Raw genomic sequence first — 12,876 nt, forward strand, 5'->3', positions numbered from 1 at the left:
GGTGATTTTTATTTAAACATTAGACCATGCACCAATGTGTCATTTAGTTCTTGGCAGAGGTGTGTGTGTGTGTGTGTGTGTGTGTGTGTGTGTGTGTGTGTGTTTTCTTGTTTAACTACATTCGTGGGGTCCAAAAACCGGGAATACAGTATACTTGTGGGGTCCGGACAGCTTTGTGGGGCCAAAATGCTGGACCCCACAACTTTAAAGGGCTATTTGAGGGTTAAGACTTGGTTGTAGGATTAGGGATAGAATTAGGTTATGGTGAGGGTAAGGGTTAAGGTTAGGCATTTAGTTGTGATGGTTAAGGTTAGGGTAAGGGGCTAGGGAATGCACTATGTCAATGACGGGTCCCCACAAAGATAGTGCCACAAACCTGTGTGTGTGTGTGTGTGTGAGAGTCTATTATCGAATTAGTGACAGGAGATGACTGGTGCTGGTGTGTGCTCCCTACAATAGATTTTAAATTACTTTCTTTACAAAGAGCACATTTTGTGGCATCCCCATTTGAATTGATTTAGAGGGTAGCCCGTGTTAAACTGGACAAATGTAGAGATTTTTGCAGTGTTGGGTCATTTTGCCAAGAAGAGAAGAGTAATTTGGCACTCGGTCTTCTGCTTTTTGACTTGAAAATGAAACATAGTGTATTGTTCAAAATAACTTCTACTGTGAGGTGCATTTTAAATGAACTATTTCAAGAATGTTTAACACTGGTGATGTTTGCTCACCTACTGTACAGTGCAGTACAATTTTAATATAGTATTATACTCGACTTGTATTTGACTAGGATTACACACACAAACATGCATACACAGTGACCTGCCTTTTTATGAAACACGCACATCCTCACCCACACATACTGTAAATGCAAGCATCATTGCTCTCTCTCTCTCTCTCTCTCTCTCTCTCTCACTCACACTCACACTCACACACACACACACACACACACACACACACACACACACACACACACACACACACACACACACACAATATACAGTGTGCTCTAAATGGCAATGACCTTGCTGTGTTTCCCCATACTGCACTGGCAGCACTCCTCCCCTAGCCCTCCCTCGCTGCACTTCAAACACATTTCATCTGGAAAAACCCTTTAAATAGACGTGACCTTTGACTGAGAGAACACTCACTCGCCAAATAATTTAGAAACACACTGTCTACTGCTACACATCTGTTAAAACACAGGCAGGGTGTTTGGTGGCAAACAATACAAAGACAAATTCCTGTTATTTATTGGAGATAAGAGTTGCGGGCAAAACCAACAGAAACATCAGTCACAGTCAGATGGAAGTGTGGCTTATCGGTGATGATGACACATTGATCAGTCCAGCATCGATTAAAAGAAATGTCAGAGTGCAATGTGTAGCATTTTAACTGCAGTAAATCATTACCACATTAACGTTATTAACTGAACACAAAACAGGAGCACAGATGAGAAGCCTGGCAGCCTCAATCAGCCTCCTGTATACTGTGTCTGACCTAATGTAATCAGCTGGGTTGCTTTATGGCCAAACACATGCTATTGACTTCTTTTGGAAATTGAGTTGGTTTACCTTGCTCTAATGAATGGTCACTGTTATTAAGAGCTTTCCCTGGCTCTCATCTTGCATGCTCTTCAACATACATAAATAAATCAAAGTACATATTTGCTAATAACAACATCCTGATTGTATCAACATTGTTTCCTTAATGCAGCTGCGACTGATTTTTGGGACCCCTTTGAACCTGAAATGCATTATTGAATTTGTTAAAGTGTGTTGTTGTTGTTGTTGTTGAGTGCAAATAGTTTGTAGCAAAAGATTGCTGAAAGTATTTGGAGAATGCTGCAGGTAATATGAGATTTATTCTCTTCCTGCTCCTTTTCAGTCTGTGTATAGAGAGCCGAAGTCACGGCCTTCTACTTCCGGTCCACGGGACCTATCTTTCGAAAAAATATGAACGGGAGTCAATGGAGCGATAATAATTATTTTTTGGTGCGGTTTGAATTGTGCCATGGATTACAAATATGATGTTCGTCAATTTAAAAGATAATCTTTCAACCGAAGAAAGTCTCAGTTAGCCGTAGGTTTCTCAGTGAACTACATCTCTCGTCTGACACAATTTACGTCACCTAGCTTGATGCTCAACTTGCTCGCTCGCTAGCTAGCTAGCTTAGCTCTGTTCCACAACACATGTAACGTTATCTTACCTGATGTGTTTTATCCAGGGAAGTGTTTTCAGCAGATAAGCAAAAGAACAAGCAAGAGCCGCTGCTCATTTGAGTAACGTTACAGCGAGACGTCATCCATGCAACTTTGAAGTGTATAGTCTTTCTAATTACGTATTTTCACAGTCTTTTACTTTAACAGTTTAACAATAAACTGAGATTTATTTATTAAACTTTCTTGACTTGTGAAATTATCTATTAAACTGATGAACATCATATGTGTAATTCATGGCTCAATTCAAACGGGATCAAAAAATGATTTGTCTTTCCCCATTCACTACCGTTCATATTTTTCCTGAGTTAAGGTCCCATGGCGTTCCACCGGAAGGGGAGGGACTTTGCCTCTCTATACAGTACGTTTGTTATATGACGGTGTACATTGTGTATGCATTTCTGTGTTTGAAGTGTACACTTAAACGACCAAGAAAGAAATCTCTAATGCCCTCACTATGGGTGTAAGTGCATAGCTATGCAGTAAGCTTACACAACAATAAATGTTGAAGACAGTGGGTCGCCTTTGAGGTTTAAGCTAATAACAATTATAAAACAGTGAATTTATTGTGTTCAAGCTACTACAGTTTGTCAAAGATAGTGAATACAAATCAGAAAAAGATGAGATGCCATAAAGAAGAGCTTGACCAAAGGTAATGTACCTTAAGTGTGAGTCACAGGCTACAATCATATTTGTGCTAACGTTTGTGTATTCATTTCCCAAACATTTAAATGAATTTGAATTTAAATTATGGCAATTATAAATCCAAAATGAATTCACTATGGAGTGCCTTTTTAAAGCCCAAAAACAAGTTTAAACTACATCACAAAAGTGGACTAAACATAATTTGAAATCAAGTCCAATTGTTCTTTCCTCCTCCAAAAAACAATGATATTGCTCATTTAGGTTATCAGGTTATCAATAGGCAATTACAAAGATCAACGACAGCCAATCATGACTCAGTGCGGTGACAAAGTAAATATCTGAAAAAAATCCCCCACTTTGTTTAATGTCTGACTACTTTAATAAAGGTACTGGCACAATTTCACACAGGTTCTAAAGGGGCATTGATTATCAAGATATGCCCCTTTTTCTTTGGCACGACAACAAAAAGTAAGAAAGACCTTTAGACTTTAAATTGGTTTCAGAGCTGCGATTAATGATTTATTTTTGTTTTGGATTAATCAAAATAAATCAAATTATTTTTCCGATTAGTTGACAACTTTTTGTAGTCTATAAAATGTCATAAAATAGTGCACCACAATTCCCCAGAAACCAAGGTGATGTTGTGAAGATATTACATTCATAATGATATATAAAATATATACTCCTAATGAAATTTGTTGGTGATTAAATTTCAGTCAGTCGATTAATCATTTCAGCAGCACTACGTGGTTTTTCTGTAACTTGGCTAGAAGGACAAACAGGAGTAAAGCAACTGGAGTTCCTTGAGAGACACAGTGACACCCAAGTCATATGACACAGCAGGTGCAGTGTGTGCGCTGTACGCCAGAGAGAGAGAGAGATCATGTGTGTTTGCATGAGAGGTGCTATGTGTTGCTGTCATGGACCGCGGCGTGTTTACGTAACCCCGGAGGTTTACCACCCGTCCTTCATAAATGTCATGTGGATATCGACCGGGGCAGCAAAGTCAAACGCAGAGGCACAAAGCTTACCCGCTGACAGCAGTTCAGTGGTCAAGATTGTCTTGTAAGAGGAAGATTCCGTCCATTTCCCTAATGTCATGACTGCCTTTGAATAGGAAACAAAGTCTGCTTCAGCTGCAGGGGAGCTGGTGTGATAAATGGAGATCAATTAAGAGGACCATCAAAATTACTAAATTACTAAACTGGCTTGAAAGGCAGAGTGGTCTTTGAATGTTTTTCCTCAGATGACAAAGTAATGAACCATTTTGTCTGAACAGCTTGTTTGGGTTTCTGTGTTTGGTTAAAAATAGGGATCGACCGATACTGTTTTTTCTAAGGCCGATACCGATTATTAGTAGTTAATGAAACCGATTTGGAACCGATAGGCATTGACAGTAAAAATGAAAATCTTTTAAGTCACACTGAAGATTTTGTAATGTTACAAACTCTGACGCAAAACTTAGTTTAAAGGCTTTAAGCAATTATTTAATAAATTAGAAACTTTCAACATAATACCCAGTAAAAGATTAAGTCGGACTCGGTGGTGAGTGAGAGCGAAGCAGAGAGACAGACACAGAGCTGTAGCGGAGCCAAAGTAACACTTTTGAATTCAATCAACTTTATCGGTTTTCAAGCAAATAAAACGCTAATGCAGATAATCTGCCAACTGCCAAAAAATGGCCCGATAAACGGCAAGGGCCGATAATGGGTCTATCCCTAATAAACAGTATCAAAAACAAGGTTTGATATTTAAAAAAATCGTAAAGATAATAACTTAATCCGAGAACAATACATTTTCTTTTATGAAATGGAAAAGAGAGTTTTCAGAAAACAATTGAGTAATCACTGCCCGGTGCAGGTAAACATCACACCTTTCACGGAAAGCTAAACGCATAGTGTCAGCATCAAGTAGGCATTTTATTCAGTGGGAGTTAGGCCTTTTTTTTTTGAGAGATAACTCTTTTAATGATATGGTTGTTATGTAAGTCACTCGTGGCTGGAGAGCTACCAGGAGGAGGTTGAGTCGTGCCTCAGTTGTCCTTGGAGATTAAAGTTTACGGGACAACACAATTATTTGGATGAGTGGAACACATTTTTACAGCTGCACTGTATGCTTTTAGCTGCTGCTGTGTTACAGGTGCACTTATCTGTTACGGTAGCCACAGTAAGCTACAGTAAAATAATTTGAGATATAATACACGATGAGCACTATGAAAGGCTGAGCAGAAGCTTTGAATTGAAAGCCTTCAATGGGCTACATTTTGAATGCCTTTAAAAGTTTTTGTTTGCGTACAATGAGTTCATACAAACTTCATCTGTACCCTTGTATCACAGCTCTCGCCGTGTGAAATGAGATAATGTAGCATATTAGCACTCGAGGCACACTCAAGGCTATAATTAGCAATTATATATACGTACACAAGCTGTGGAATCCACTGCCAGACTACATCAGACACTGTGACTCAATTACTGACTTTAGAAACATACTTAAAACATATCTCTTCAAGATGGCTTATGGACTGACTGACTGACTGACAGACTTTTATTTGTATTTTTATGAGATGACTATAATTTTAACGACCTTTTTTGTTTGTGAAGTGACCTTGGGTGTCATGAAAGGTGCTTTAAATAAAATGTATTATTATTATTATTATTATTATTATAATAATAAAGGGGAAATCAGTCAATGTGTTAGCAGATAATCAGGGACATTTGTCTTTATGTGTTTGGTGAAATCTGATTACAAAATTGGCCAGGATTACAGAACTCCCCGCCCAGCCTTGTGAAACATAACCCTTCCTACAACTGTATCAGCTGTTTGGTGTGTAGCCTACTGTAGTAATGCAAGCAGCAAGAATTCTCCTGCACCAGACGCATATTTCATAATTTTTCAAATGGTTACAGAAAATGTATTAACTTAAAAATGACATGTGGCAGGTTGTTGATAAGTGGCCATAGTAAAAGCTGGATAATATATTTTATCCCTTACATATAACCACTGTATTCCATGTTGTTTTTTATGTAATAAGGATCAGGTGTTGTAGCTGCATTAACCTTTTTTTGGCCTCTTGGAAGCAGAATCTAAAGCTAGCTGAAATCACATTTGACATATTGCGGCCTTGTAAAATTGATATAGTTACTGTGTGACAACCACAAAAGGGTTTTTCAGAGCTTGTTCCGCCAAAATCAGCCCTCTGCTGTGGCTGTTCTGTGTGCGACTGTTTAACAAACCAAATAGGTCACTCCAGATAGAAACCCAACGCTCTTTGAATCTGAGCAACTGACACAAACAAAGTGATATTTATGTTTTAGACACTGAAACTACTTATGTCACCCACCACTTCTACTGAAACGGCACTATTCTCACTGGGAAAAATAGCTGCGAAAAATAGACAATGGACTCAGAGTTGCAAGGTACATTGTGAATTTTTTTTTTGAAGGGCATTGTTAAAAGGGTGCTTTATAAAGCTTTTAGCGCTACCTTCAGCATTCCCTTTACAGCTCAGGTCATCGTTGCCTCAGCTTGACTGAAATGACACCATCACGTCTATTATACCTCGCACTATTTTGAACCTCGCTGCAGAAGGAAATCACAGCCGCTGATAAACAACCTCTCAGGACACTGACACGCTGTTCCCATTCATGGTCTGTGAGCAATCAGACATGGATTTATCAGTTAGCCAGGAGAAGTGCTTCACCTATCAACTGAGGAATAAACAAGCCTTTGTGTGATTTCGCGCATTCGATATCCAAATTTACTGCAAGGCTCACTGACAGGTTTTGAGGTGTCCTCAGCGGTCATAAATAGCTCTTTACCATTTAATAGTCTGGCAAGGCAATCAGTTTATAGGTTTAACATAGTGCATTCAATTTCATAAGCTCTTTATGAATACTGCATGCATCTATTAATTCTTACACATTTGTGTGAATGAGAGAATGTTTTACGGTTGTCATCATGGCATAATAAACATTATTTCTTAATTCATGTGTTTGATTTATCGTATTAACCCACACATTTTGTTTAATATTTGTTAATACAAAAGTGTTTGAGCTTGCTTTGCGTCACACGTTCACACTTGGAAGTTGTAGATTATTTCTGTCCTCCAGAGCAGTGCAAAAGAAGTGCCTCGCAGAATAACACTGTTTATAGTGGAATGGATTCAAATTAACATATTAAACCATTAATCTAATAAAGATGTTAATGATGTATTAATCCTGTTAACATCATTTCCTACTAATGCACTTATGTAACATTTCCCTGCCAATGTTATTCAATTTTTTTTTTAATGTTAGCCATTTGCACAATCTACCAAAAAAGACCTGTGCCATACATATTCATACCCTTTTAAAAATGTATCACCATAGACCAATGTGTGAATGTTTCAGTTTTCTTATTATTTTAAATGATTTTGATATTGCCAAAAAAAAGAAAACAAAAGGGTTACAGTATGAACTTTTATGTTTTTGCTTTAGTGGTTTACCTTTAACAGGTTGTAAGGACTTTCTCAGATCTGTAACCATAATGCTACATACAGTACATAATATCACCTTCATCGACACAGCTGTTTATCGGTAAAACAGCGCTGAGCCGTTGAGCATCGGCTGTGGAATTTGTTGCAAGGAGAGTTTCTCAGTCATAACTCATGGCTCAGAGGCCTGTCAGGACGATCAGTTTTATTATTTTCATGCTACAAGTGATTGATTATAATTCCATCCTATTCAGACAATTATTAAATCTTAGAACACCTCCGACTCGGCTACAGGGCTATTTGTTATGTCTAAACAGTGAGCGCATCCCCCTGAGGGATGCTACTATCCAGAGCACTGGATGTTTTTGTCCTCTAACACACACTCTGGCAGCATGATGCATGTGTATTGGGAGCAAAGGTCCTCCATTGCTCCTAAACTTCCACTTTTGCATTTCACTCTAGAGATTTTTTATGGCCAGCTGTCTGACATTCGTGTGTAAATGTGAGTACAGTCCCCTGTGGGCCACCGTAGGTGATTCGTCAGGGTTTATGAAAACTATAAATTCTTTGCATTATGCTCCGGATGTTAGTTTTTTTTCTTGGTACCTAACAATCGAACGCACAGCCCGCAGCAGTTGAGAATGTTGACAGCCAGCAGTAGGAGAAAAGGCCAAACTCCTCCAAAGCACAGCAGAAACTAGAATGAATACAACCTGTATAGTCACTGTACAGTTGGCAAATCACTTGTGTGATTATTGCGGGAGTTTTCATGTTGTGTTAGTTTAAACCTTGTTTTCTAAGACACATTTCTGCTGTTTCTTTGATTTATGTTTTGTATGTCTTTTGAATGACATCCATGCAGCAAACCATCATGACTGTGATGTGCAGAAGTGTCGAGATGCAGACTGCAAGAAAAGTTGTTGAAACCCACAAGCCCTTGCAATTTTATGATTTTTCTAAATATGGTTAGAAGTTAACGGGACCTAAAGGGGGGTATGCTTTGGTATTTGATTGACTTGTATGTATGTCAATTACACTCACATCAGCTCCTTCTGGGCTTCACTGTCACTTAATGAAACCTAAAATCCAAATTTGATGGAAAAAAACAAGATAGTGACAAGCAGTGTATTCAAGAACTTGTGAACTTTGAAGGCAAAATATAGCTTTAGTAAGTGACCAACATGATGTTCATATTTTTCTATGGCCTCTGTTAGTGTTACTGTTAATAGTACTGTAGCCTCGCATTGCCAGACCTTCCTCCACAGCGCTGCGGAGGAGGGTCTGGCGAGTCTCCACATCATTCCGGGATGGGAGAAAAACGGGCTCTGTTTCTTTTGGCATTTCTTTAAACCAATCACAATCATCTAGGGCGGCGCTAAGCGCAGTACGGAGCATCAGCGCCTCTACAAAATAGCCTCGTGAAGGAACTTGTTTTGGTGGAACGTGTACGTTCAAAGGTTGTTTCAGTCGTGCAACAGAAAACTCAGATTGGACAGATCTAGCTAGCTGTCTGGATTCACCCTGCAGAGATCTGAGAAAAGGTTAACCATAGTCCTCATAAACCCACCGGAGTTTAAAATGCCAACACAAAGGAAGCCCAAAGCAACAGTTTTCTGGCCTAAATGAGTGAAATCCGGCGGAATTTCCATCGGCAACGGAGCAATCACAGAAGTGGAACATCGAGGATATAGACTAATAGTGCTGTAATAGTAATACTAACGATAGTGGCTCAACTAACACTAACAGACATGTATGAGCTGAAAAGAAAAGTTCTAGAGGCAGTGCATTTAGATGTGACCAGTTTCATGTGAAAAGTTGTGTTTAGGTGTCATGGAAACTGTCCTGCCCTGAAAACCCCACATACGTGTTTGTTCAAGCAGCAATTATGATGCATATTTACGTCTATAGAGGCGGCGCCATATTGTCATATGGTTTGGAGGACTTGTTGGTCTCACGCTGTGAGCTAATAATGGCATTGTATGTCGCTGTTATGGAGCCCGCTGCTGTCGTGTCAATGGGTCTCCTGGGAAACCTTGTAGTCCTTTAGAGGTTGATCTTCTGCTACGTCAAGCAGGAATCTGTACAGCATGAGTAATGTGAGCTGCTACAGAAAGGAAATGTGTGTAACGGTAAGGTTTCTGAGCCTTTACACACATGGGGTGTGTTTGTGGAGTGTACATGGTGTTTCTCAATCAGTGTTGTGCCTCTATTGGAGACTGCTAGGCAGCTCTACTGGAGCACTTCAGGGGCAAGAACGCTAGTCCCAGTTTAGTGTCACTAGTGATTCTGTGGCAAACTGCATGCAGCACTGATGCTATTCTTATGTTTGCGAGGCCCTGTTGTCCCTGCATATAAAATTATTGATTATTATTGTGAATACATTATTCTCTACTAATATCTAAAGGGTGTATATTTATTGAATTGGGAGGAGAAGTTTACTTGGTGGCATACTTTGGCAACCAAAAGTTCAGTCATATGATCATTATGATGTATGATCCTATATTTTATCACCAAACTACGGGCTATTTTCACTATGTATTTTTCCAGTAAATCGATTACTTGTTAATTCTGTAGAATGTTAGAAAATTGTGAAAGATGTCCATCACAGTGACGTCGTCAAGTTCCTTTTTTTTCTTCTTCTTTTTTTCAAACAACAGTCCAACATCCAAAGATATGCAATTTACAGTGATGTAAAATAAAGAAATTCTTATGAAGAAGGTTGATTCATTGTTTCAGCACTATTATATTCATTATCTAGCTAGGATTAGCTAGGACGTTTCCAAAATGTCTTTTGAAAAAGTGTCGTCATGTTGTTGGACAAGGACAAGGAAGCATACCTTTGTTTTTGATATGTGCTGTCACATTTTGTAGCAGCAGGTTCAGTTCAGTTCAGTTCAATTTTATTTATATAGCACGTTTAAAAACAACCATAGTTGACCAAAGTGCTTAACAAAGTTCAAAATCAAAGAGATAATATACACAAACAATACACAGTATACAATACAAAATAACCAACAGCACAACAACAAGGTCAAGATATCAAAGCTCAACTTGATTTGAAAGCCAAAGCATAGTAATGGGTCTTCAGCAAGGACTTGAATGTTTCAATGTTCTGAGCTGTTCTTACATTAATAGGTAGACCATTCCAGAGGTTTGGAGCAGCCACTGCAAAGGCTCGGTCACCTTTATTTTTTAACCTGGATCTGGGCACATCGAGGAGCATCTGATTGGACGACCTCAGTGCTCTGACAGGTGTGTGGACATGTAAAAGCTCTGATAAATAAGAAGGCGACAACCCATTTAAGATCTTAAAAACAATTAATACAATTTTAAATTTGATCCTGAAACAAACAGGAAGCCAGTGGAGCGTTGCCAAAACCGGTGTGATATGGTGGCACTTTTTTGTCCCAGTTAAAAGTCGAGCTGCTGCGTTCTGGACTAACTGTAACCGACGAAGGGATGACTGATCCAATCCAACATACAAAGAGTTACAGTAATCTAAACGGGACGTAATAAATGCATGTATGACTCTTTCAAAGTCTTTGCGTAGCAGGTAAGGCTTAACCTTAGCCAATAGTCTCAGCTGAAAGAAACTGGTTTTAACAACAGAGCTTATCTGTTTATCAAATTTAAAAGCACTGTCAAAAATCACACCCAGATTCTTGGTAAAAGGTTGAATATGGGAACCTAACGTACCAAGAGCATCAACACAGGCAGGTGTTCCTTTATTAGAGATAAACACCTAAGTTAGTCCAATAACCTCTTTGGTCATTAACTTCATAGCTGTTGAAACTTCAATAAACATCAATATAACACAGCAGTCATTGTCAACTGTCTGTTTTGAGGGTTTCAAGCTCCTGTTCAATTGGAGAACAGTTCACACACACACACACACACACACACACACACACACACACACACACACACACACACACACACGCACGCTGTGACCCTCCATGCCACCCCGTGTTGTTTACCCTGTCAAATGCTTTTACACTCTGGTTGAGGCTTAGAATGACTGACTGAGTCTATAACTGATGGAGGCCCAGGCCTGCCCTGTCCAACATTTTGTGCTGAGGCCAACACTTTGGACCATACAGGCTGCACAGGACTGTTTGGGTGGGGTGAGTGGGTGTGGTGGGCATCCCGCAGCCACCCCTCACATTCTACACAGGGCTGGGAAAGTCAGGGACACAGGCCCATCAGGGTGGAGGGGTTGGACAGAGCTTCTAAGCACGCTACTCCTCTGGGGAATGACCGGCTCGTGTCCGCTGTACTTGTAAACACAGTGGGGGTGAAAATCCAGGGTGATACCCTCACAGGGTTTGCAGTGCAGCCAAAGTTGCTAATTTTGTCTCCTCTCTCTCTCCTTCCTCTGTCACTTCAGTCATAGCCAGAGGACCACGGCGTTTCGCCATCCTGTGACCGGACAGATTTCTCCAGAGAACATGGATTTTATCCTGCAAGAACAGTGAGTAATTGAGTTTGTTACTTCTCTGCAGCCCAACTTACCAACAATAAAAAAAAACATACCTGTTGAAGTACAAAAATGGTCTGATGTCAGATGCTTTGGGATACATTGACTTTCTCCAGCTGTTTTGATATATATCAACACTAAAATAATAGGGCGAGTGAGTTGAATGCCACGCTGTGAGCTGGTTATTTGATCACTTTCTTTAAAGTGATGAAATGATACCGAAAATGAGGCTTATCTGAAAGGATTGAAAGAAAATCCTTTTCTGCTCTTGTAGTTATTTTATATTTTTTATATTTATTATTATTATTATTGTAGTTTTAAGGTTTGATATAGTGTCATTTATAGTTGCTTAAACATTCTAATTTGAAAATATCTTACCCATGCCTTAAAGTTATCATTTACACATTTTTGTCTCAGTTTAGCATTCTTTCGTTATACTTCTTTACTGAGTGGGTATATTGCAAGTTTCAAGACAAGTTCAGGGTTGTTTTAAGTGAAGATGTGTGGACCTTTCATTTCACTGCTTTTTAAATGAAGAAGTGAAAGGAGAAAATGTGTATAGATTTGTCAAGGGCATCCAGTGCTGTCGGAGTGTTCTTACTGTCCGCTAATGCTAAAGCAGGAGTCTGTAAAATGTTGCTCTCTTCCTGTTTGGACCATTAGAGTTGGAAAGTGCAACTGAATGTACTTTTGTTTGCATCGTCTTTTCTTTTTCACTTATCACATATTTGTTAAATATAAAGCTACATCCAGCAGGTGGCTAGCTTAGCTTAGTATGACAACTTTGGCAGTGAGAAAAAACCTCATGGAAATGTCAAGACTCCATGAAGTCACTAATCGCTGCCAATAAATACAACAACTTGTCGCTTTAACACTTCATTTTGCGTATGCATTCGTCTTTATGCTAAACTAAGCTCATCGGCTGCTGGCTGTAGTTCATGATTAGTGAAGCAGAGTAGGTACATCTTCACCTAATTTCAAGGTGCATGGAGAAGGGAAAAAGAGAAAGTGAAGACGTAAAACTCCAGCAGCACTTGACGTATGCACATCAACTTTATTGTTAGACC

General features: G+C 39.3%; 1 protein-coding gene across 7 annotated transcripts in view; it reads left to right on the top strand.

The window, feature by feature from the left end:
- The window catches only part of LOC116046819 (pleckstrin homology domain-containing family A member 7-like), a 148,028-nt gene that overhangs the window by 62,557 nt on the left and 72,595 nt on the right, over window positions 1–12,876 (top strand). For all 7 annotated transcript variants that reach the window (XM_031295240.2, XM_031295245.2, XM_031295243.2 and 4 more), the window contains one exon: window positions 11,720–11,803. In XM_031295240.2, the coding sequence (XP_031151100.1) occupies window positions 11,720–11,803 (84 nt within the window). The remainder of the gene's footprint in view (window positions 1–11,719; window positions 11,804–12,876) is intronic.

The sequence above is a fragment of the Sander lucioperca genome, chromosome 7, assembly GCF_008315115.2.
Source record: "Sander lucioperca isolate FBNREF2018 chromosome 7, SLUC_FBN_1.2, whole genome shotgun sequence".
NCBI classification, from domain to species: Eukaryota; Metazoa; Chordata; class Actinopteri; order Perciformes; family Percidae; genus Sander; species Sander lucioperca.